We start from the raw sequence: 23,771 nt of genomic DNA, 5'->3' as shown, positions 1-23,771 counted from the left end.
GTGAAAACAAGATCTGGAGAGGCTCTGGTCTCGATTATTCCGAACGGCGCTTTCTTTTTGCTATCTGGTATGTTTTTTCTTTTGTCTCTGTTTCGTTGATTTTTGATTCTTGTTACAATCTGGATACCTCATTTGCTTCCCTTACTGCATTGTATTCCAGCAAGCCTTGTTTTTACCCTAATACCTTAGCTATTCTGGACATTCGATTATGCCTAGGAATATCACGTATCGTTCATCGTTCATCTTTGGTCACCTCGTTAGATTAGGATCAGTGGTAGCCTAAGTACTATGGAATGTATTTATTAATGCTTGGATGATTATATTGACCCAATTCGCCAAACACCAACCGAGATATCAACATCCCCGCGAGCCCGAGTATTTCAATCAACCCGGCTCGACATAGAGCACCATACATTGCACTAACCCGTCAGAATGGTATCGCATTACTGACTTGCCCATTCAACTTAACCGGGTACCCGAGCACACTAAGCAATAGATTAGCATTGACACCATCAGCCTCACCTGCAGGCAGAAGGATAGCTAGTACTACAGTATGTACTAGTAGTAGGTGGAACATACTCTCGACCCGTCTGGGTACAACCACAGCCACAAAAGATCGAGGCGGGCCAGCAGATCACCTATATTAGACGTCAGCCACCACATTCGGTATTCCGGTCGGGCAAAATTGCGGGAGTGAGATTGGGGGCCTGGTAAGATCGGGCTGCAGGTATCACCGGGTATGCCGGCTAGGACTGGGATTGGGGGTAACACACCGCCGCGACGATAGTAGCGCAGAATCCTGGTCGGGTCAGCATTGGCATTGACAAATTGTAGGGCTGATGATGGGACATACCTAGCGTCGGCCCGACAACTTTACAGTGGCAAGGATTCTGATCGGTGCCGCATTGGAAGCAGATGGGGAAGATGGGGAAGAAGGGGATGTCGCACATGGTGACTTGTGCGTCCCTGTCTGTGTGAGGGGATGAGGAGGAGAAGCTAGGAGCTAGGAGCTAGGAGCTGCAAGGAATTGGGGAATAGCTGTGTTCTACGTATATTTCCCCCGATTGAGAGCTCCCGTCGAACCGATTGATTTTATCATCATGACGCAGTTGAGTGCTCCACCGGTCGCTCCGGGGACTGCATGTACAACGCACAGTAGATGCATCAGATGAAGATGTGATTCACATGCAATTTGGATATATGGTTAAGAAAAACTATGAGAAAAAGAGGGATTTGTGGGTGAAAGACTTGGCAGAAGAAAGTATTTGGTTGAAGTATGGAGAACCAAGTGATAAGATCACATGACCTTGGGGTATCTATTAGGATGGTAAGGGATGTATGTTAGACTGCTCAGAACGAAACACCGGTTGGGAAAGGGTCATCAGGATCCAGGCGAACCTGTCGCTCCCCCGTGATCCATGCTCGACCCCGAATAGTCGGCAGCACCGCATCCAGATCAACGATTTTACCTAACCCTCGTATCCGCCCCGTGAACTCGGTGTTTATGATACTTCTAAAAGTAACATCTTCCCCGATTCCCAGTTGTCCCCTTGCATGTAGTACGGCAAGACGAGATGAACTTCCAGTGCCACAGGGACTGCGGTCTAACCCCCAGGAGTAACGATAACAGTATGCTTCACTGACTTCTTCCCATCCTCATCAACCAGCGGCTCACTGATAATAAGATTGATGATACCGCAGATAGCAGGATTCTCTGGGTGCGTGGGCATGCACTGAGCCAGCACCGCCTCCTTCAGTCGCTTTCTAAGGTCGATCAGCCGATCTCCATCCGAAGCCTGGACAGCAATACTCAGGTCCGAAGCCTGGACAATGACATACCACTGACCTCCATACGCAATGTCAACAGGCACACTTCCAACCTCAGGAAGAGATATCTCCTTGTCAATGGCATACACAAAAGCCGGAACATTATCAAACGACACAGACTTGCACCGACCACCCTCACACTCCGCGGTCGCAGTAATCAGACCCCCAGCAGTATCCCACCTGACCTCAGTATATGGCTCCTTCAAAGGAATCATCCCCGTCTCAAGCAAAACCGTCGCAGTGTAAATAGTATTAGACCCAGACATGGGCACCCAATCACTCGGCGCCATAATGAGGAAACCTGCATCGGCGTACGGATCGCATGGAGGGACAACGAGCATGGAGCTCATTCTAGGCGGCCCCGAGGCTCGCGGAGGAGTAGTTTGCGGAGGTCGTCTTGTTCGTTCATGTAGCAGACTAGTTTGGCGTGCATTGCTTTTGCGGGTAGGTCGAGGACGCCGCCCACGATGACATCGCCGGCTTTGCCCTCGCAGTGCGAGCAGACGAGCGAGATGTTGCGTTGTGAGCGCATGGCGTGGTGTGTGGTGAGTCTCGATGAGGAATTCTTATCGGAGTAGCTGGGGGCAGGCAGGTTTGTAGCTGCCAATCAGTCAAATGAGATTGCAATAGCCGCTATCATCTTATCAAAAGATTCCAGCAGCATACACATGCATTATAAACAACCAACACATTATATCCTGGCCATATCCGTTAACTCGGTCCTATCTCATCTCTCGGAAACTCCTGCCCAAATGGCTCCAACTTTGGAAGTGGGCCCAGGGGCGGCGGGAAGGCGGAAGCCGAAACACTGCCTACCATATCAATCCAACCAACGTTCCCTCAGGTACCCAATCGATCGACAATTCCAAGTATTCAAAGATGGGATGAGTTGCGGGGAGTCTCCGGGGACACTGAGCTGCGGAGCGAGGCAAGTCGTTCCGCCCCACATGTGGACTGCTGCCTTCCCAAAATGGTCGACTTTGGACTATGTAAATGCCTCCAAAAGCCTCATCTCGCAGATCGGTTTCAACACGGTTTATTGTTTTCAGATCCGTCAGAATGGAAGTTGGAATCATCGGATCGGGTATCATTGGTCTTCTGTCGGCATTGACCCTCACCGACGCTGGCTACAAGGTGACGATAGTTGCCCGTGATCTCCCGGGTGATGAGACACAGGACTGGGCAAGCCCTTGGTGAGACCCTATATCTTACAAATATTTACTGTTTACCCGACTGACTCAAGGTGGGTTACAGGGCCGGAGTATCGATCTACCCCCACCCAGACGTTGGCGGCCACTCTCTCCAGACAGAAAATTTCAAATACTTCTGGGCCCTAGCTCATAGAGACCCGACAAGTGGCGTTCAGGTCAGTCGAATAGCATTCCCAGAAAGGCCCTCCCTCATCTTGTTCTTAGGTCGTCAAAGCAACTGAATACTACGACGATCGCGAGGATGACTCAAGTATCTGGTACAAGACAATGGTCCCACGCTATCGTCTAATCCTCAAGGAAAAGCTTCCCAAGGGCGCCAAGCTTGGCTTCACATACACCTCCATGACAATTAACCCTGAATTCTATCTGCCTTGGGTTCAAAAGCAGCTAGAGGCACGTGGGGTGAAGTTCATTCGGAAAGAGTTGAAGTCTATCGAGGAAGCAAAGAAGATCACCGGTGCTAAGTTCATTGTCCATGCATCAGGACTCGGGGCATTTGATCTCGCTAATGACAAGAACGTGGAAGGGATACGTGGGCAGACAATGTTTGTCAAGACGAATTTTGAAGAGTTAAAGATGCACCAGGGCTCGCATTACACTTACGTGATCCCTCGGATGTTTACTAACGGTGCAATCATCGGAGGCGTGAGCCAGCCGGGTAATCTAGACCGCAATGTGGACCAAAATCTACGTGCGGATATTCTCCAGCGTGTGAAGACACTTACTAATGGAGAAATTGGTCCTGTCGATTTGGAAAAGAGCGTCAAGAAGGATATTGTAGCCTTCCGTCCCGGTCGGAAGGGAGGATATCGCCTAGAGGCTGAGGGCAATACAGTACATGCTTACGGATTTGCGGGCCTGGGGTACATTTTCAGCTACGGAGTGGCATTGAAGGTTCGAGAGCTTGTGGATTCTGTTATAAATAAGGGTAAAAGCCCGAGAAGCCGTCTCTGATACAATTTGGTCTTATCTCTGAATGGAACGCGGATTGTGTCATACTAGAATACCGAAAGTCAGACTCGCAAGAAAGACCCTTGAAAGTAACATACAATAATATCCCTCATATGATCGACTTGGCGTAAAGCCATTGGAGAACGGAAGCACCTGCCTAGAGACCCCCAAGCCCCGGATACCCCGGGATGAAAGAACTCTACGAGGCCCGTATCAAGGGGCCTTGAGTCTATCTGCCTGACCAGAACCACCTGAACATTTAGAGAGGGATCAAGCCTAGACCACCCCTTCGGCAATCGCAACATCTGTGATGAGGTAAAGATTGGCGAGGCGTCTATTGTCTCGTCAAATTGACTCCCTTCACAAAAAATGTCCAGATGATAGATTATGATATTAGATCATACCGCTCTCGGAATGCATTTCTATTTCTGATTTGCCTCCCCGCATTCTTATCTCCATGTATTGAATGCGCTAGACGCGATATAGCAATGTATGGGGGCCTTCCGGCCCCAGAAATTAGCGCTGCACCCCGTAGGGTCAAAAATCTCACCTAGCGGCTATCCTTATTTAATAGCCTCACTATCCTCCCATATTTTCTTTCAGTATTCTCACGAGATCGTCATCATGGAGAAAGAGATGAATCCCGATCTCGACCCAGAAAGTATTGCACCTACGCAATCACAAGTTGGCGAGATCTTCGACAGCAAACAGATCCAGGAAGATGCCGTCTTTGGAGAGATCCAAGAGGGTGATACAAACTACCGCGATGTAAGTCTTGAGTTCATTTTATCTCAAACAGGACTAGACTGATTTACCATTCAGGTGAGCTGGATGGGAACGACTGCTCTGATGATCAAAACACAAATCGGCTTAGGCGTCCTTTCAATGCCCAAAGTCTTCGATACCCTCGGAATAATACCGGGAATTATCCTCCTTATTGTCATTGCCGGGATGACAACATGGTCGAACTGGATGGTTGGCGTGTTCAAGTTACGCCATCCTAGTGTCTACGGTATCGACGATGTGGGGAAAATGCTTTTCGGACGATTTGGTTTTGAGTTGTTTGGCGCAGCGTATACTCTCTGTATCGTGTCTCGACTGCCATTTCATCCGGAACAAAATACTGACGTACTCAAGACTGGATCTTTACCGGTGGTTCTGCCCTGCTCAGCATCTCGATTTCGTTCAACGCACTATCCGACCATGGTACCTGTACTGCTGTGTTTGTGGCTGTTGCTGCCATCATCGCATTCATGTTCTCGAGTATACAAACACTTGCCCGGATGAGTTGGTTAGCCTGGCTAGGTGCAGCATGCATCATTATTGCAGGTATGTTGACTTTATGACTGCAAACATGCACTCGTCTAACCATATTCTGCTAGTCTTCATCGTTACTATCGCCGTCGGAATCCAAGGCCATCCTCCAGAGATAGGAGGCGTTATTCCCGAGGCCGACTACAGGTTGGTTGGCAACCCAAGCTTCGTTGATGCCATGACAGCCGTGTCCACGATCTGTTTGACCTACGCCGGCACCCCGGCCTTTTTCAACATCGTCTCAGAAATGCGTGATCCGGAACTCTATAACCGAGCTTTGACTATCTGCCAGATCCTTGTCACTGTTATCTATATTGTGGTAGGGACAGTCGTGTATTATTACTGTGGATCCCATGTTGCATCGCCGGCTCTTGGTTCGGCTGGCGTTCTCGTCAAGAAGGTGGCTTATGGATTTGCTCTCCCGGGACTGTGCGCCTCGGCAATTCTTCTTCTTCATGTAAGTCTTCCATACCCCAAGATAAGTATGATTATTCTTTTTTTCCTTTTTCGTTGGGAGCTGACACGTATGAAGCTACCGGCTAAGCATATCTTCATGCGTTTCCTTCGAGGAACTCGACATCTAACGGGACAAACCATGATTCACTGGGTCACCTGGCTTGGCTCAACCTTTACCATCGTCATGATCGCGTATATTGTCGCAAGCAGCATCCCCGTCTTCAGTGATCTTGTATCACTTGTGGGAGCTCTACTGGCGACCAGTCTCTGCTTTCAGCCTATGGGCTGTATGTGGCTATATGACAATTGGAGACCAGGCAAGCGAGACAAGTCTCTCGGATGGTGCTTGAAGGTGGCTTGGTGTGTATTTATGATTGTTTCTGGATTCTTTCTGACCATTGCTGGGACATATGCCTCTGTTGTCAGTATCAAGAGGTCATACCAGGAATCGGGAGGGTCGTCTGCTTGGTCTTGTGCCAACAACGATGTTTAAACACACTCCGATCGCATTTCAAACAATGAAGATACCTGATGCCTAAATCCAAATGTATATCAAAATTCAAATCAGAGAGAGACCGAGACTATACTATGGTATGTGTGAAGGTCAGTCAGTCAGCAGACCTACCGCCTTCGTGCACCTACATCTACTCCGTTCATAGCTAGATAGCTCACATTCATCAACCACCATCTCTCATAGCGTTTACATTCCCTTCTCCGATTCTCCACTTTGCAATCTCATTCTACCACCTGGTGTGAGAGAATGGGTGACACCGCACGCCCAGGGGATGATGAATTCAATCGGGTCCTTCATGAAAGCCTCGAGACATGGTCCTCCTATCTTGAGGCTGGAAGCGAAAGCAGCAGTCTGCCCAGGCAAGCGATAAACCTACACGATCTTGTCAGTCAGGTGCCGCCATTCCTTGGAGATACTGTTGTCCCTGACGAATCCTTGTCGTTCGCCTGCGAGGAAAAGCAATCTGCACATGGGAAAGACAACTTTGCTGTGAATTGTCGCTCGACATGGAGGACTTCGAAAGGGGTCTGCGACCTCTGACCGAGGGTCCTGCCGAAGCAACTTATTTTAGTCGTTGGTAGTCGACTAAGTGTGAAGTTGACACAAGATTCTCCTCTTCGGATTGGCCAGGAGTTGAGGACTCCTAGATTATGACAAATGTAACTATTTGTCGGTTCTTTATTTCGCGTGGGCATATATCCTATCTGCTCAATGGGTCGAGTCACTCTGCAGACCACATATGTCATATGAACTACAGTACGCAGGGGTCACAGAGTGCAGCACAGTTAGATGGGTGATCGGCTATTAAAATTGATCTCGGCAGATGTGCTAGTGAAGACGAGACTCTTTGGTGGCAAGCTATCCTGTGCTTTACCAAAGGCTGGGATGCGACCACTAAGTACAATGGGCATGTCTATTTGTCTCCGTGGTCAATATCGGTGAAGACAGCAAAGTTGACGCCGACACAACCATTCTTTGTAAGCACCAAACCGGAGCCAGTCATCAGTCACTGCTCTCAAATACCTCTCTCGTTTCTGTCTGCACCATCATCTCTATGCACAGTGCTCAGCTGCCCTAGCTGGAGTACTTTTCGTCCCATTCCTGAGGGGTAGAGAAATCTTTCTCCCACTTTCAAAGCAATTCGCCCAATCGAAATTGAGCGAACGTGTCGATGACTCTTTCTTTTCTATTCCGGGTCTTGTGAGAAAACATGACGAAATGCTTCCCAAGTATCTGAAGTTGAGCTGTAATGTATGGGGTTTACGCTCCATTCTGGGCATCACCTTCTTCAACCTTAATATTGAGTGTAATCTCGTTAGTGCCTGGGCTAATCCTGCATTTACCGTTCTTAATAAAGTACCTCCAAATAAGTGGTCGTTGCCCGCCCTACTTGCAAATTGGCGGCCTCGACTTGGCATCCTCTGGCTCGGTGCATTGCTTACGGATTTGGCGACATTAATCTTGCGTGACATCCGGGCTGGAATGGTGGCTCTTGATCTTCCTGCTTCAGTGTGGACTGGAGCAGAGCAGACCTTCTTGACCTCTCCAGTCCGAGAATAGTGAAGCGATACGCCGCGAGGATGAATGCCGGCTGTGTGAAGGGCTACGGCCGAATTGATTCAATTGAGCGGTACCAACATGCTGTTTATCTGAAGCTTAGAGAAGTTTAAAAATAGGGGGTGGCCAGCGGTGACTAAATATCCTGGGGAGTTGATAGATCACATCGCACAGGCTTGGCCTGGGTAATAGATCGGGACTTGACCCGTTACAGGCTGCTGTTCATAACAGCATGTGACGGCCATGATCGACCTCCAATATGGCCTTGGAAGCCCTTCGAAGCCCTTCGGGACAACCAAGCTCCTCAATGCAGAACTACTAGTCCAACGGCATGCTCGATGTGCTGTGCACTGCCTAGAATACGAACATTGGGAGTGGATTCTAGCAAATGGCCGTTCGATTAAATATTTCGGAGGCACAAATGCTCCACTCCTCGATGAAACACCGTGCCCGGCCTTTGAAGGAACATCGGCCGTCCACGGGGATTATAAATATGAACTCTTCTCCCAATCACTCTCTGAAGGAGCCACGCGTGGAATCTTTGGATGGCTAAGGACAAACGGGTACCCCCTCAGTGAAAGAGACATATACCAGCATTCTTGGATTGATTTAGAAGGCACGGATTAAGATGAGGTCGATGATGCTGAATTAGATGTGGGAATCAATTGGAGTTCAAAAAGGAAGCGTGTAGAGGGCTGGCTTGACAGTATGGAATGATGCTATTGTATTGTAGTACACAGTATATTATTACTGTACTGGCTGTTCCAAAATTAGCGCATGACTAATATCACTTACAGCCACGCACCGCCACAGCGACCGTTGGTATGGCCGGGGGCCCCTGACGCGACTGCTCCGCATTGCTTTTTGTTTCATCTCACTCCTTTCATCCTGACCTTACCAGGCAGCAGCCTATGCCCAGAACACCAAGGCTGCTGGTACACACAGACCATCTTGGCACCGCACCCACTTTTTCGACTCCACAAACACCTTCAAATCCCCCGACGCCGAAGCCACACCCCTCGTGAGCCACTTCCACGCTGAGCAGAGCCTCTCAAATCTTTGCCGCACGCAAACCTCGCACTGCCCACACCATGGCCAACTCCAAGGTCCTCCCTCTGATTCTCCTCCTCCTGTTCGTCGCTATCCTGGCGGCCGTCGGCTACGTCGTCTACAGCATCGTGCAAGATGTGAGCAAGACCACGCGCGAGAAGATGGAGAAGAAACACGTTGTTTTCACAAAGGATGGGATGAAGGTGAATGTGCGGGAGGTCAATGATGAGGCGTACAAGGATCGTACACAGAAGTATGTTGCTGTTGTCCTTTTCTCCTCCTACGCCCCGCCTGTTTTTGGGGTTCGCCGATCTAACGGTTCGCAGTGTCCTCGTCAACATGTGGAACCACACTTCCTTCCCCGCCTACAAGAGTCGATTTTGGGATATGCAGGGCCAACCCGAGTCCAGTGGGGCTGAGAAGCGCAAGCCGTATGTTTTTCTTCTCGTTCAGACCGCAATGCACTCCGATGCTAATACATTACCTAGATACTCGAAGTAATCCTTCCCTCGTGACAGCATCCCGCCAGCCAAAATTCTCCTGTCACTTTGTTGCGTGGACATATTTCTATTGCAATTACCGTGGCATATCATAACTTCTGCGGTCTACATTTCATTTCATTCCATTCCCTGCATGTGCGAGACACTGTTTTTGTGATCATTTATTGTTTTTGATTATATCATTTCCATGGTCGGTTTCCGGTAAACGCCTCATGATGTACGATTATGCCTGATACCCGGGATTGGGTCCCCTGGTGTGCTATTCTCTATAAGTACAGCCGGGGCCCTGTCACGATGGCGCTGCGATTGTCTTTTGTTCGTTGTGCTTTTGTTTTGTTAGATTTCTTCTGCATATAGTCCAGTTGATTCAAATTGAGGCTGGTATGCCACAAGATCTATATTACAGTCCCTGCTGTATACCTTTGTGACCTACCCTAAGGTATACACTATTCCGGCGATGATACTCGCAGGATACGTATTTGCTTCATGGGGAATCGATGCCATGGTGAGTCTTATTTGTGTAGTATCAAATATCATCTTTCTAAATGTGTAGAGTCTACATTCTCGAATGGAAATTGTGCAATTTTCTGCCCCCTTTCATCGAATGCAACACTGCTCATTCATGCGCAGCATAATAACTCTCATCCTGATTCAACAAACCAAACGGCTCGGGCTCAGGCTGAACACTACCACCATACCAAGTAGGTGTAGTCAAAGTCTTAGGCGTGTTCTCACGTCCACTACTCGTAAAGACCGACTCAAAGGTCTTGGCCCACTGTACACGATTATTCAAGCCCTCGAGCTCCCACAGCTCCTGCAGGAAGTGCAGGATCGAGCTGTGGGTGTAGGCTGAGTTCTTGTCGTACATTGTGCCTTCGTCGTGGATGAGGTGGTTTTCTGGGACGAAGGGGGAGATGAGGAAGGCCGGGACACTTCCTATGTTAGCTTACGATTGGGATAGGAGGTATCGCACTGGCAGAGAGTACATACCGTATACCCAGCCGGGTAAAGTCGTAGGTAACATGATGATCATCCGACTCGCCGTCAAAAGTGATGCCATCTTCAGGCTGGGGAACATTCATAGGCGGCGGAACGTGGTCAGCGAAGCCGCCATGCTCGTCAAAGTTGATTACCAGCAGGCTATAGTCTCCTATTAGCTTGTGAAATGGGACTGGGTGGATGTGACCTATGACATACGCATTGTCCCAATACTTGGATCGACGAAGCGCATCGTACAAGTGCTTGACCATTTGCTCTCCAGATGCCATGGGGCTAGTCGGGTGCATCGAATCGATGGTGCAGCATTCCGGATTGATGTAGGAGAAGGTAGGTAGGGTGCCCTCTTCTAGGTCACGGTAGAACTCGGTGGCGTGTACGAGGCGGTCCATGGCATTGTCTTGGGTCCACTGTATACAGTTAGAATGTGTTCTCTGGGGTCCGCTATTAGATCACAACCGACCTTGTACATAAAGGCGTCGACAATGTCCGTCTCATAGTACTGTTATTATTGTTAATGGAAAGTATCCCGATCTTCTTGCACGGCTCATACGTTTTTCCAGCTGATACCCTTCTTACTCAGCGATTCAAAGATCGATGTCGCACAGGTTGTCCCAGTGACATTATTCCAGAAACCGGCAGACTGGTCCGTGTTGTCGACGAACCCACAGGATGAACCCGATGTAGCGAATTGGCGGTTGACGTTGGTCGGGCCGGGATGCTCAGCGAACTATATCCTTGTCAGTCTAATCCGCCTCAATTTTTCATTGCTAACCACTCACATAAGAGTCAAAAAACGCAAAATTCTTTCCCAGCTCTGCGAGCAGTGCCGACTTCTTCTGATCATAAGCTTGAATGACAAAGGCAGTGTCTCCAGGCGTAGCATTATACTTCTCCGACTGACGCTCGACAAAGCCGGCCATGTTGGGGACATCATCCTTGGTCACATTCCACTTGCGGAAGATCTCATAGGTGACACCGGCAAAATCATGGTCCGGGTCTTTCAGGGGGACTTCGGTCTCGTAAGGAGCGGCACATATGTTCAAAGGTTCTCCCCACACCGTCCACTTGGGATTGGTGTACTCGTTGCAGTAGGTGATCCCGCGCAGTCCATCGATTCCGGAATTAAAGTCCCAGTAGCCGGCAATGTTGTCAAATGAGTGGTTCTCCAGAGTGAGATAGATGACATGCTTGATCTATAGAGCGAAGTTGGTCAGCGAGAAAGTAAGGGAGAGCGCGGGTCACTGACATTCTCCCGCAATTGACCCCAGGTCTGCGTGCTCCGAGCAGCGGGACGAGCCAGCGCGGCCCCAGTCAGGCTTGCTAGATTGAGGTAAGTCCAGCTCGGCTTCATGACTGCACCAAACTGCAACTGAACTGATCACACTAGAATGACTTTAGGGGCTTCTTGCCCTGTCTTATAGCCACTGGCAATCAGATAGAACGTTGCCCCGAACGGCATCCTCAAGCGCGCCTGCCTCGACCTTGCCATTTCCCATCCGATTCGGCCACCCCCGACCTGGTTGAGAGATTACATGGAGACAACTCGTCCGCCGCGTACATCTGATTGCGGGTCTTGGCGCGAGACTAGACACTCAGGAGGGAGAAAGCCGACGCTATCACGAAGGCGTCGGCATCGCAATACTCTCCGTGCAATATCATTGATGGAGAGCCAAGAAATGATCCACTGTGCAAGTGTTGCAGAAGTTAGATCCCTGCAAAAAGGCGGGGTCGCGATAAGGCCTCTGTATCCTGCCTTGCTAGTACCGTAGTGAACAGAGTAGGTAGGTGGTTAGGTACAGTGACAAGTGTACATGACTCGATCGATCTCGTGCAGACGTCGGGTGGCTCGTGTGGCTCATGTGGCGTCTCCTGACTATCGAGCAATGAAGATGGGCGTGCTCATCACGCGTGTACCTGCTGGAAGGGCCGCTCGCCGAGGCTACGCCTGCCGTTTCCACGGGGTTCCCCATTCGGAACTAGCTGTCTCCACCTGTGGGTGCGCTTGGCCAATAAAAGTGGTCACCAATCCTCGGCCCGCTGGAGCTGACAATGACCCGCTTCTGGTTGGTCTCTGCCCTAGATTTAAGCACCAGCGAACCCATCTTCACTCCACCGCCGAGTCGATCGTCCTCGAATCAGCGCTGCACGTGCCTGGCGTTGCATTCGGCGTGCAGTCGGTGCCAAGCACGTTCTTCCTGGAAAGGCTGTGATGGGCCTTGCACAAGGCTGCTACTCCGCACCGCGATTGCAACGCCTTGCAAGCGAGCGGCCGAGACTTGCTCTTAAACTCCGTCCATACGACTCTTCCTCCTTTCTCGCGTGCCCAAATTCCACCATCTACCTCACCAGCGATCTACACCGCGTCTCGGACATGTCCATTACCTCTTTCAGCGGCCTCATGTCGAACTACTCCGTACTCTCCGATCGGAGCTCAAGGGAGGATGAAAAGGACCTGCACCAGCGTCTGCGATCGGACATCGAGGCTGGCGACCGTCAACCGCGACAAGATGGCGAGAAGAAGTCTCGCTTTATCGACGGGCGCACCGTGTCCGATGCGATCATCGGCCTGTCAGACGGCATGACAGTGCCATTCGCTCTGACAGCGGGTCTCTCCGCGCTGGGAGACACCAAAGTGGTCGTCTTTGGCGGCTTGGCCGAGCTCATTGCAGGTGCCATCTCCATGGGCCTGGGAGGATATTTGGGTGCAAAAAGCGAGGAGTATGTGTTCTATTTTTTTTTCCCGCCAACTCAGTTGAGTCGATTGTGAAACCTCAACTAACCTTCTTACAGGGAGTCTTACAAGGCCACACTGAAGGAAACCCAAGCGCAAACTGTGAGCGATCCGTCGTCCGTCTCCAGCACCATCCAAGACATCTTCGAGCCCTACGAGCTACCCTCCGAACTGGTGTCGCAACTGACCAACCACCTCTCCAACTCGCCCATGCTTCCTTCATTTCTGATGAACTTCCACCACACTCTCCCCGAACCATCGGATTCTCGCGCCGTCGTTTGCGCGCTGACCATTGCCCTCGGCTACTTCATCGGCGGCTTCGTACCTCTGGTTCCTTACTTCTTCGTCGGCCCGCACGACGCATTCATTGCTCTCCGCTGGTCCATTGCTACAATGGTCGTCGCTCTCTTCATATTCGGCTACGGCAAGACCTGCTTCGTGAGTGGCTGGCGCGGTCGCCGAAACATCCGCAAGGGGCTTGTGGGTGGTTTCCAGATGGTCCTTGTGGGCGGCATCGCAGCTGGATCGGCAATGGGGCTGGTTAAGGCGTTCCAGATGCTTGCGCATGGACCAGAACACGAAAAGCACGATTAAAAGCTCAACTCTGATGACACAACTACACACTCGTTTTATGGGCTTTCTGGCGTTTACTGCATGGCGTTCAAAAACACATCGGACGGGGTTCAGGCGTTTTCTTTACTTGGGGCCATGTACTATTCTACGTGGATAACAGTGCATAGATATGGCTGGCGGTTTAGTTGCTATTCGAAACTAAGCAAATCTTTATTTTGTTGCCGGTTAGGGCGGTGTACGATTTAGTATGTGGTTATCGCGATCGATCAACTTACGTCAATCAGAACCAAGTTCATCCAGATCTAACCATATCATCATCTATCCATCAAATCCCTAGTCGTCGTTCATCTCGCAACTTCAACAAAAAGGGGTCTACCGCATGTAGTAGTGAGCGACGTCCGGCCCGAGACCCACTCAAAATTGGACCCCTGCCACGTGATAAGAATAGCATGGTTGCATCATCAGGCTCTACAAGGCTGTCACACTCAAGATTTTGTGCCACGATGCACGCCTCGCAGCCCTATCGCACACGTCTTTATTGCTGGATCGCGATCAATGTGCTGTGAGTCGATCGCCTTGATCGAATGATATCAGTTGCGACCGAATCTTGATCCAGATGACATGGCAATTCTACGGGTCATTCTATCACGCACTATATAGTGATGAACAGGCTCTGAATATTGTAGAGGCGTATTATTTCGCACTACAGTGTATCGACGACGGACTATTCAGCCACCGGAATCATCGCGGATACAGCGACATTGTGGAGGTATGGTATGATGGCTCTGCAGTCGGCCGGCTCTACTGTGCATACCAGGCGATCATACAATTCCTACTTTAAGTGGGGTAAGTTGCAAAATTTCACTATGCAAGTCGAAGTGCGGAAATATTATTTGCGCCCAATTGCGTTAGTGAGGGTAAAGTATGTTCTCAGAATCCTGGCTGTATAGGCCAAGGCTGGGTGTAAGGGGGCGGTGAAATGTACATGAAGGGTGTAGGTGGGAAGGAATATGCCTGACGAGATTCAGCCTTTTCAAGCAAACCTCAAACGCGAACATGTTCTTGTTCATGGCCTGTTCGATCGGTAGGTGGATCATTCCGAGTGATGGTCGGGTTTACTTCTACAGTACTATCCCACCTTACCTAGTCTCACTACTTGCCAGCCCCAGTGGGATACACTACGCGAACGCAGCCCGACCACCATCGCGACGATGAGGCTAGAATTCACATGCCAGCGACTTTCATTTTATCGAAATCGACCCCACGCCTCCAAATTCGGCACCACCCAGCGACTCGTCCAAAAATAGCATACCCCCAGTAGAGTTAGCTGTACACGAATACGACCCGAGCCTCATCTACTTTCGCACCACACCACCCACTTCAACATATGTCAGTCCTTTGTAAGCCATCATACCTTAGGGTACAGTATTACCGAATAGCGCATCAGTCCAAGCAAATGCCGCTGACAATGAGGTCAGTAATATACGAGGATCCCCACAATTCCTATGTGGCGCAGTCCAGCGGTGCGCATCGCGCCACGTCTACCCCATTCATCTCCATCCACGAGCTGCTTTTCCTACGTGGAAAGACGAGAGCCAAGCCACGGGCCCATTACTTTCAATGCTCGACCTGACATCTCCACTGGCGTACTGAAAATCGATGGCACAGCCGTGGCTGGGCTGGATAAGCCTTGCATGTGCATCACCCTGAGCGGAATTAGCCCCCACTGCAGGCAGCCACCCCTATAATGTATTATCCATTTCTGGCGTACGACTGCGAATATTACGAGGGTATACGAGTACGCGAATGTGTGCAAGTGTAATTTCATACGTACCCGTCAGTCCCTAAAACCCGTTTTTTCAGTTTGATTGTTCTGACGTACCCTAGGGTATGGGTAAGCGCCAGGAACGGAGTGGGGGGTGTGATTGGGTTCTTGTCAAGCGCGTTCATGTATCTGAAACGGACGTTGTGGTGGGATTTGACGACTCGTTCATGATGCTGCACCAGTGTCGATGGATCTATGGCGATGCAGTGTGTGTCGGGTTTATGTTAGATTACTATGATCATTCCTGCTCTGTCATCCCTTAGGGTCTGCTTTGAGTATAGAGTTCTGGTGGTGTATACTTCAGATAAAGATCTACCATGGCGGTAGACTAACCTGGCGATAATTGCGATCAGGTGTCGAGAATACCTTTCTGTATCGCTATGACGTCGTCAAAATTATCGTAGCGCTTGCTGAAGAGTAGGCGGGAGGTGATGATGGCGGTCACTTCTACATTGCACATCTAAACGGGAAGGCACGCCTGGATGGCGACCTTCCAGGTGAATCTCACCACTCCAGCTCACCCCATCACCCAGCTCCGTCGATACCTCCAACGCCATCATCAAAATCTACATCTGTATCGGGGTCTCATCTTCCTAGGTAAGTACTAATGAGAAATGCCATCCCAGCTCCTGAGCACTGACACCAGCTTCGCTTCAGCCACCACGATGGCACCCGTCTCCGAGTCCTTCCACGCCTTCCTCGAACGGCAAGAGTTCTCCCCAGAAGCCACCTTCACGGAAAAGGCGATAGTTCTGATGGTCTTCGGCCACACTATCCTCCTCTACTCGGTGATTTGGTGGATCGTGGCCAGCAGAGTCTCGCGTGGGTCCCCCAGTTCCTGCACGAACCGCTTTGGATGTGGTCTGAGCTGACCATCGGCACAGGACGCGGCAACGATCGTCGACAGAGCGAGAGTATCGAAGGGGTCGACGCGGGCCATGAAGACAATTCTACTTCTCTGCCTTTGCCCCTGGACGGTCCCGGCGAGAGACGATCTACTGTGCCCATCCTCCGTCGCACGGCCAGTCATGCACTCTGAGACGATAATTCGCCCAATTATTGTGCTTCGGAGCAACGAGGTACCACGAATGTCGCCCAAGGAACGCTTTCCACATAAATCGCGATTTGAATCGGAGAATTCCATATGCCACTACATACGTACCGCGGATAGGCGGACCCAGCTCGCCTTGTCAGGTACAAGAGCTTTGGCCCCGGGTGATCCGCCCGGTCGCGCACCTGAAACTTGGGGCGACAAGCTAACCACGATCACCTTAGCATGAATCGGCTCGACAGGACTAAGTAATGGAGCGACATGTAATGGCTTGCGGGATTTCAAATCGGGTCAGGTCAGCCTGCGCTTTTGTGAAAAAGCCGGTGGCTGGATACCGTGCTGAGACACCGGAGGAGGTATGGGCCTGCACATCCTCATCTACGCGCTGGAGCCCGCGCGAAACCCAACTAATAGCGGCCACTTAGTGCAGAGTTTGACTGATTTTTTAGCGGGCAAGTTTGTTTCGTTTCTTTAATTTTTTTTTTTTGGCTTTTACCTTTGCTCCACCGGGTTTAGAGCTGTCACTTGCCGCATCGTATCGATAGTCGGTCGCGTCGGACACACGACACCGTCGACTCGGTGATACTTGTATGCTGTACCTCCCAAAGTCTGGTGGATATTGGTAGGTATATCGCGACTGTAATCCCTCGCCGTGATCAAGGTAACAGCCGAGGATGTACCTGACCACGGCTGGAGGATGTTCACTTCGACCATGTATAATGGACAGGTCCCCTGGAACCGCGGCCTCGCAGACGAATCACCAGGACGACCGCAAGTAGTCCTCTTAGTAAGGCGTAATACGGTTACGAGCTGGCTGTTAGTTAAGCGAAATTGGGCCGACGCATTGCGACCTCTCGTTGGGCCTTTGCCTGAACGATGGGGCCGCTGGTCCCAGTGGGCCAATTGGCAGCCTCCAATGGATCTTATATTGAAAATTTGCATTTGCGTCCCAACCGTATTACTGACGACCTGAAATGCATTATGCGCTGCACACATAGTGTACAGTATAGTACCTTGGCCCATCGTACGAGTATACCGAGTCCTACAAAGACTGGTAGTACCCAAAGTACGGGTAGGTATGATTTGAACTCTAGGATAATAGTCAGTCGACTACAAATACTCTGCTAGCAGTCGACTTGGTCCTTCTGAAAGAAAAAAAAGCTGAGTTATGTATTAGGCTTCGGCCTCGACTGCAACAGTCTCCCGTGATCTCTGCATCTGCCCGATCGGCCTCCGTGACCTCCGTTCCGCGGCATCCGCCCGGCAGTCCCGGCCGTACGGCGATTACAGGTACATCGACCCTTCAGCAATCTCTGATCGCGTCGACAAAGTAAACAGAATAAATCAACTGCACTTTGTAGAAATTAAACAGCAGCATACATACCCTAAAACAATGCTGCTTAGTAGTAATCTACTACAGTGGTAGGCAGTAGCGCCAAGTGCACCGCCGACCGTGACGGCCCCAAACAGGACTAGTGACGACATGGACTTCGGCGTCAAACCTGGCACGTACATGTTCGTAAGATTACAGGATAATACCATCCAAATCTCCTGGCCGCTCCCCTTCTTAATTCCTTACTCCCCCTCCCTCTTCCTTCTCACCACACTTTTGGGCTCGGCGCCTTGCTTCTCAGACCGGTCTTTCTCCCCTTACGCCTTCGCATGCCGGTCGGCTGGTGACCTTGACTGTCCCATCTCGCGAATTCCTTCCATCCCATCCCGCGGCATCCCTCGATCCTTCCCGCTCTCCGCCTCAACCCCCCTTCTCCATATTCGAGTGATTCCCGCAGTCTCCTTCCAGGGGACTCGTCCGCCGCGAAGATGTCCACGTTTCCCTCATGGAAGGATCGCACACAGAACCAGTTCGGCAAACTCCAGATCCAGATGCCATGGCGCTCCTTTCAGATGCTGGTGCCGCATCGCATGCGCCGCAAGATCCGGTCAAAGCTACGGAGTCGCTTATCGCCAACATCCTCGATCTCGACCCTGCAAACCTCCTTCTCGCCCGTCGACACCCTTCGATCCCTGCAGGCGCATCGATGGACCATGTATGATTTCCAGTATCTGCTGCTCCTGATCATCGGCATCTTCTCCCTGACGGTCATGCAACACCCTGGCCCACTCGCGAAGACCGCCATCTCCACCCTCATCTTGTTATCATTGATGCTGCCCATCACCCGGCAGTTCTTTCTTCCGTTTTTGCCCATCGCTGGGTGGCTCATTTTCTTCTACGCGTGCCAGTAAGTGTTGCCCTCAGGCAAATTCGCCTCCCCCTGGAGGCGATCGGAAGCCTTCCCCGAGCGCAATTCTGTCCCGACGCCCGGGTGATTTGCCGCAATACACTCTTCAACGTATAGGCTAACTCTCCCTTTCCCCCTCCAATAGATTCGTTCCTAGCGATTGGCGACCTGCTATCTGGGTCCGGGTGCTCCCGGCCATGGAGAATATCTTATATGGTGCCAATATCAGTAACATTCTGTCGGCCCATCAGAACGTGGTGCTCGATGTGCTGGCTTGGATTCCGTATGGTTTGTGCCACTACGGTGCGCCTTTTGTCGTCTCCCTGATCCTCTTCATCTTTGGTCCCCCGGGCACCACCCCCCTCTTCGCTCGCACTCTCGGATATATCAGCATGTTGGCCGTGACCATTCAGCTGGCCTTCCCCTGTTCCCCCCCGTGGTATGAGAATCTGTACGGTCTGGCGCCCGCCGACTACTCCATGCAGGGTAACCCGGCAGGTCTGGCCCGCATTGACAAGCTCCTGGGCATTGACCTGTACACCTCGGGTTTCAAGCAGTCTCCCGTGGTCTTTGGTGCGTTCCCCTCGCTGCACGCGGCGGATTCCACCCTGGCCGCGCTCTTCATGAGCCACGTCTTCCCCCGCATGAAGTTCCTCTGGGTCACCTATACCCTGTGGATGTGGTGGGCGACCATGTACCTCTCCCACCACTACGCCGTCGACCTGGTCTGCGGTGGTCTGCTCGCCACCGTCGCTTTCTACTTCGCTAAGACCCGCTTCTTGCCTCGCGTCCAGTCCGATAAGATGTTCCGCTGGGACTACGATTATGTCGAGGTTGGCGACTACTCGCGCGAGTTCGGCTATGATCTGGCCAGCCTGGAGGGGATTTCAACCTGGACAGCGACGAGTGGACCGTGGGCTCTTCGTCCTCGGTTTCTTCTGGTTCGCTCAGCCCCGTCGACGACCACTACACCTGGGAGAGCGAAACTCTGACCTCGAACCACGACATTGAGGCCGGTCGCTAAATTCCAATGCTGCATATACCATTTTTTTCGACTTGTTCACTATTTGCATCAACTACCTTGCGGTAGTACTTTTTTCAATGCCGGCGTTTTCAAACTTGACGACAATGTTGGGACCATTATCTGCATCGAGCCATTTTCGACACCTAAGGTTTTTAATCACCTGTTGAAAACCTCCGGTTCGCGCGGTTCTCGATCCGCCTTGAGCCGAAGGTTACGTTTTACCTTCTGGCTGTACATGCCTTGTCACCCTATTCCACTTTTCGACACTGGGATGAAGTGACTTCCGTCTATAATATTAATTCCGGTGGCTGGCCCCATTCACCTGCTTTGGGCTTGCGGCACGCGACTCGCCTCGTCTTGCTCTGCCACCGTTGGAAACCTTCGCTTGTACAGACTCGGACAGACCCCATTCGTCCATGGGGTCGATTCGACCATTATTTCTACTTCGATTCTCACCCATGTCTTTCGCTACGACTTTTTTCCCTGGGCGAGCCACCCCTTTTTTCGCTTCGAGCTCGTCCAGATGCACCAAAATTACTATATCATTCGTGTCGATCGCTTACGAACCTGGCGCCTGGGACTTGTTTTATTTCGGGGAAATTAAAAAAGGTTTCGGCGCCATTGCTTGCACTACACTCGCTGTGCATTAGAATTGTTTATGGATATCTACTTTTGAGGACATTTGCATCGGCACATAGAAGAGATGTGCGAGATTCCCGACCCCTCAGCGGGTAGCCTTCGCTGCTGGCAGGTGAAACAGCGTTGGCAAGGAGAAGAGCTGGCTTGGGATCACCAGCACCATGCACGACGGTAGGAGATGGGAGAGGGTCTTTGACGGAGCCTTTGTCTCATTTCTCGCCGATCGCTTCGCTTCGCTTCTGACAGGAATGAAGCGCGATGCCAACGGCATGCACCGCCCGGACCTAAATGTGTGGTCTACATTAATGTCTTTCCTAAGGGGTGGGAGGATACGTTGGATATCGTCAGCATTATTCTTAATCCCTAGATGAAGTTATGATGAATTGTACATTACTATCACATTCACCTGTTCTGTGTAAACTTTCGTAAATCATACACTTAAGGTACTTCGTGTAAGCTGTCATCTTAATACCTCGACTCCATACAGCACCCAGTGGCCAATGTGATCCATGCAGCCAGGAAACCCACAGAACCCCCGCACATCGCAGATCAGCCGTCGCTGTCTGGTCGAAACCCAGCGATCCTGCAGGCGTCGATCTCACGGACTCCGGACATGTGGAAGTCCGAGTCTGACTGCCCTAGGTGGAGAGGCTGTGCTTGTGCTGCATAATCTGCACCGTTCGGGCTGGATCACATTGGGATGGGGGGCGTAGTTCGTATTCAGAGTGGACTAATGCATCATTTTGTGGGAGGGTTTTGATAGGTTGGTGCACGGTACTTACTAAGGTATGACTTGTAGGTCTTGGTGTATCTTCCGAGTGGTGTATCTTTCCAGTCTGTTTCTTGTCATGCAGTGTGGGCTAGACGAAGTTGACAGGCTTGTTTCGACAGAGTCGTGCTTGTGGTGTCACTAGTTACACTCTCTCGGGTATAGTATAGTTATTACAAGTGAGTCAGTTCCATGGTGGTATCGATCTTGAGTAACTCAGATCTAAATAGTCATTTGAAACAGGTTAGGTATCAAGGCCATATCGCTATCCATGGATGTATTCTTAGATCCGGATTTTCTACAGTGGCCTTCAGGGCTGGGAAGACTATACAGGATTTGATGCGCAATTTAAAGATGGAATGAGACAGCCACCGACCAGGCATGAGCCCAATTAATATACACGGCAATCCTGATTCACCGACCAGGTCGAGGTAGACGGTCGAGGTAGGTGAATGTGCATATATCGCGATTAATCAAAACAAACCCAGCGCCACTAATCTAGCGCCACTTAATTCGTCATGGTCTATCTATTCATCGTCAAAGATCTGTACACGCTCCGCGTACTCGCGGATATTTGAAACAAACGTCTCCTCGATCTGGTCGCCTTTGCCGCCAGCGACGCGGAGGATAAGGTCGTTTAGAGAGGCTCGGCCGAGGATGTCGACGTGGTCGCCTGTATAGAATTGATTAGTGGCTAGCTCTGCCGGAATGAATGCGAACTTGAACCTACCTGTGTTGGGCCCGCCGCGCGGTGAAAACCTGTCTGGTTCATGCGGCATTTCAAAGACCTTGATTTTCGCTCCGGCTGGGTTATATCGTTTAATGTGCCAGCCCTTGGCGCACATGTACCCCGTGCTGAGCAGGTTGACGGTCCCATCGCCCTCGCCCATCACCACGCCGTGGTCGATATCATCGTTCATCGTGACGGTCGTGTCGATGCTGACGTTCAGCTTGACCTGTGGATCGCGCTCTTCCTGGTAGAAATAGCTGCGTTCGGTGGGCTTGCCGACGCCGTAGAAACAATAAATCTTCATATCCGGGGCTTTCGGGAGTCGAGCCTCAAGCGGGTTCAGCCATGTACGCGGGTTTTTCTCGTTCGCCTCGACTTCCTTGGCTGTATGCGCCACACCGTGCGAGTAGCTGCTGAGAACAAGATCGCGGTACCAATCCTCACTCTGGTCCAGGAGGTACTGCAGACTCTCGGAGGTGGTGAGGTTTTTTCTTGTCCAGGAGGAATTTGTTTCGCGGAAGTTCAGTAGATTGCCGAAGTTCATGGATTGATCTGGGTGGTTGTCTGGGGCCCAGGTGGAATTGCCCCAGACGGCCTCGCCGCCCTTGGGTAGCATGCTCGAGATGCCAGGCATGGCGCGGAAGATCTCGGCTCGTTCTTCTTTCGACAGAAACTTCTCCAGTCCGTAGACAGCAAAGGCGTTCAGCTGTGCGGTATCGCGCATTTCACCGGATAGCACCGCGGTCAATCCCTTGACGGCGCCCAGCATGCAGCCACTGATGTTGACCCAGGAGTCGATATGCTTGTTAACCCAGTCCTGTCCGCCCTTTCCATGGTCCTCGCTCTCGACCCATTTGAAGAAGTAGAGCACCACCTGCGAGCCCATACTGTGCGATGCGAGAGTGATCTTCTCGCCCTGCACGTCAACCGCCGTCTCGATATAGGACTTGAGTCGGCTGAAGTATTTGTCGCGGATCTCCAGGTTCAGATAGGAGAGTCGCCAGTCGTAGGCGGCCGTGAATGCATTTGTCGGGTCATAGCCAATTGTCGCGAGGTTCTCCAAGATCTTATTCCAAATCCAGTAGCCCGTGATGAAGAAGTCGGTCGCATCAAACCCTTGCGCCGCACGCAGTTTAATGCCTGGCGGGTCAAGACCAGTATCACGGTCGAGCATGATATGGTTCTTCCATTCAGCCTTGTCCATCACCAGCGCCCGCATCATGGTCCAACTGCCCCATAGTCGTCGCCGGAAGTACTGCCGGGAGCTATCTCCCGTGCCCCAGCTTTCAAGTCCTGTCGAAATCACTCCGGGAATCATCACCACAGGATGCTTGGCATGAACCCCCTGCGACTGGAGGTGTAGTCCAACGGCGAAGGAATCGTAATTGACAGCATCGCGCTCGTGTTGCTGTCGCATCTCGCCTCGTAGTTAGCTCACTGCAACACCCATAGTATTCGGGACGACAACATACCGAAAACTCCTTTGCATCGCGCATGATCCCTTGCGGAATCACATCAATCAACGAATCGATGTTGAGGTCCATCAGCCCGTCCAGATTAATGACTTCCTGCTGGTTCGCGAAGAACAGCGCGATGAAAACGCCAAAGAGCCCACCCAGCACGAAGATAAACCCATTTCGACGCTTGCTGCGCGGCTTAATAACCAGCTGCTTGACCTTGGCGCCCCCGAACTCCTCGCGGAGCTTGTCCTCCTCTGTTTGGCGGCGGATGAGCTGGCTGCTCATGCTCTTGCGGGAGGGGGCATCGTCCTTGCCCGTGCGGCGACGCAACATCGCGACCGCTCAGAGAA

General features: G+C 51.2%; 11 protein-coding genes across 11 annotated transcripts; 6 read left to right on the top strand and 5 right to left on the bottom strand.

Annotated features, from left to right (window-relative positions):
• Positions 1-427: 427 nt before the first annotated feature.
• Positions 428-950, bottom strand: N7532_004534 (uncharacterized protein; the record flags this gene model as incomplete). Its single annotated transcript, XM_056617028.1, is given in 3 exon segments — positions 428-517; positions 580-836; positions 854-950. 3 exon segments carry the CDS (start codon positions 948-950, stop codon positions 428-430), a joined length of 444 nt encoding a protein of 147 aa, XP_056477385.1.
• Positions 951-1,604: 654 nt separating this feature from the next.
• Positions 1,605-2,177, bottom strand: N7532_004533 (proline racemase; the record flags this gene model as incomplete). Its single annotated transcript, XM_056617027.1, has 1 exon — positions 1,605-2,177. One exon carries the CDS (start codon positions 2,175-2,177, stop codon positions 1,605-1,607), a length of 573 nt encoding a protein of 190 aa, XP_056477384.1.
• On the bottom strand, positions 2,174-2,359 carry N7532_004532 (uncharacterized protein; the record flags this gene model as incomplete). The annotated part of the gene is made up of 1 exon (XM_056617026.1): positions 2,174-2,359. The coding sequence occupies one exon, from the start codon at positions 2,357-2,359 to the stop codon at positions 2,174-2,176; it is 186 nt and encodes a 61-aa protein (XP_056477383.1).
• A 527-nt stretch (positions 2,360-2,886) lies between these two features.
• N7532_004531 (FAD-dependent oxidoreductase) lies at positions 2,887-3,992 on the top strand (the record flags this gene model as incomplete). Its single annotated transcript, XM_056617025.1, has 3 exons — positions 2,887-3,020; positions 3,082-3,193; positions 3,243-3,992. 3 exons carry the CDS (start codon positions 2,887-2,889, stop codon positions 3,990-3,992), a joined length of 996 nt encoding a protein of 331 aa, XP_056477382.1.
• Positions 3,993-4,613: 621 nt separating this feature from the next.
• On the top strand, positions 4,614-6,252 carry N7532_004530 (amino acid transporter; the record flags this gene model as incomplete). The annotated part of the gene is made up of 5 exons (XM_056617024.1): positions 4,614-4,757; positions 4,812-5,073; positions 5,127-5,318; positions 5,372-5,760; positions 5,836-6,252. 5 exons carry the CDS (start codon positions 4,614-4,616, stop codon positions 6,250-6,252), a joined length of 1,404 nt encoding a protein of 467 aa, XP_056477381.1.
• Positions 6,253-8,921: 2,669 nt separating this feature from the next.
• On the top strand, positions 8,922-9,381 carry N7532_004529 (uncharacterized protein; the record flags this gene model as incomplete). The annotated part of the gene is made up of 3 exons (XM_056617023.1): positions 8,922-9,133; positions 9,207-9,311; positions 9,369-9,381. The coding sequence occupies 3 exons, from the start codon at positions 8,922-8,924 to the stop codon at positions 9,379-9,381; spliced, it is 330 nt and encodes a 109-aa protein (XP_056477380.1).
• Positions 9,382-9,996: 615 nt separating this feature from the next.
• N7532_004528 (uncharacterized protein) lies at positions 9,997-11,730 on the bottom strand (the record flags this gene model as incomplete). The annotated part of the gene is made up of 7 exons (XM_056617022.1): positions 9,997-10,312; positions 10,371-10,520; positions 10,578-10,786; positions 10,840-10,878; positions 10,930-11,106; positions 11,159-11,572; positions 11,626-11,730. The coding sequence occupies 7 exons, from the start codon at positions 11,728-11,730 to the stop codon at positions 9,997-9,999; spliced, it is 1,410 nt and encodes a 469-aa protein (XP_056477379.1).
• Positions 11,731-12,588: 858 nt separating this feature from the next.
• N7532_004527 (VIT1/CCC1 transporter family protein) lies at positions 12,589-13,704 on the top strand (the record flags this gene model as incomplete). Its single annotated transcript, XM_056617021.1, has 2 exons — positions 12,589-13,097; positions 13,170-13,704. 2 exons carry the CDS (start codon positions 12,589-12,591, stop codon positions 13,702-13,704), a joined length of 1,044 nt encoding a protein of 347 aa, XP_056477378.1.
• Positions 13,705-16,173: 2,469 nt separating this feature from the next.
• Positions 16,174-16,380, top strand: N7532_004526 (uncharacterized protein; the record flags this gene model as incomplete). The annotated part of the gene is made up of 1 exon (XM_056617020.1): positions 16,174-16,380. The coding sequence occupies one exon, from the start codon at positions 16,174-16,176 to the stop codon at positions 16,378-16,380; it is 207 nt and encodes a 68-aa protein (XP_056477377.1).
• A 2,000-nt stretch (positions 16,381-18,380) lies between these two features.
• Positions 18,381-19,823, top strand: N7532_004525 (phosphatase PAP2 family protein; the record flags this gene model as incomplete). Its single annotated transcript, XM_056617019.1, has 3 exons — positions 18,381-18,799; positions 18,945-19,652; positions 19,700-19,823. 3 exons carry the CDS (start codon positions 18,381-18,383, stop codon positions 19,821-19,823), a joined length of 1,251 nt encoding a protein of 416 aa, XP_056477376.1.
• A 1,935-nt stretch (positions 19,824-21,758) lies between these two features.
• Positions 21,759-23,754, bottom strand: N7532_004524 (phospholipid:diacylglycerol acyltransferase; the record flags this gene model as incomplete). Its single annotated transcript, XM_056617018.1, has 2 exons — positions 21,759-23,369; positions 23,434-23,754. The coding sequence occupies 2 exons, from the start codon at positions 23,752-23,754 to the stop codon at positions 21,759-21,761; spliced, it is 1,932 nt and encodes a 643-aa protein (XP_056477375.1).
• Between the last annotated feature and the right edge of the window lie 17 nt (positions 23,755-23,771).

This window comes from Penicillium argentinense (genome assembly GCF_028826775.1).
Source record: "Penicillium argentinense strain IBT 30761 chromosome Unknown utg000004l_segment0_segment0, whole genome shotgun sequence".
NCBI classification, from domain to species: Eukaryota; Fungi; Ascomycota; class Eurotiomycetes; order Eurotiales; family Aspergillaceae; genus Penicillium; species Penicillium argentinense.
This window is presented reverse-complemented; position numbering and strand designations above follow the sequence as displayed.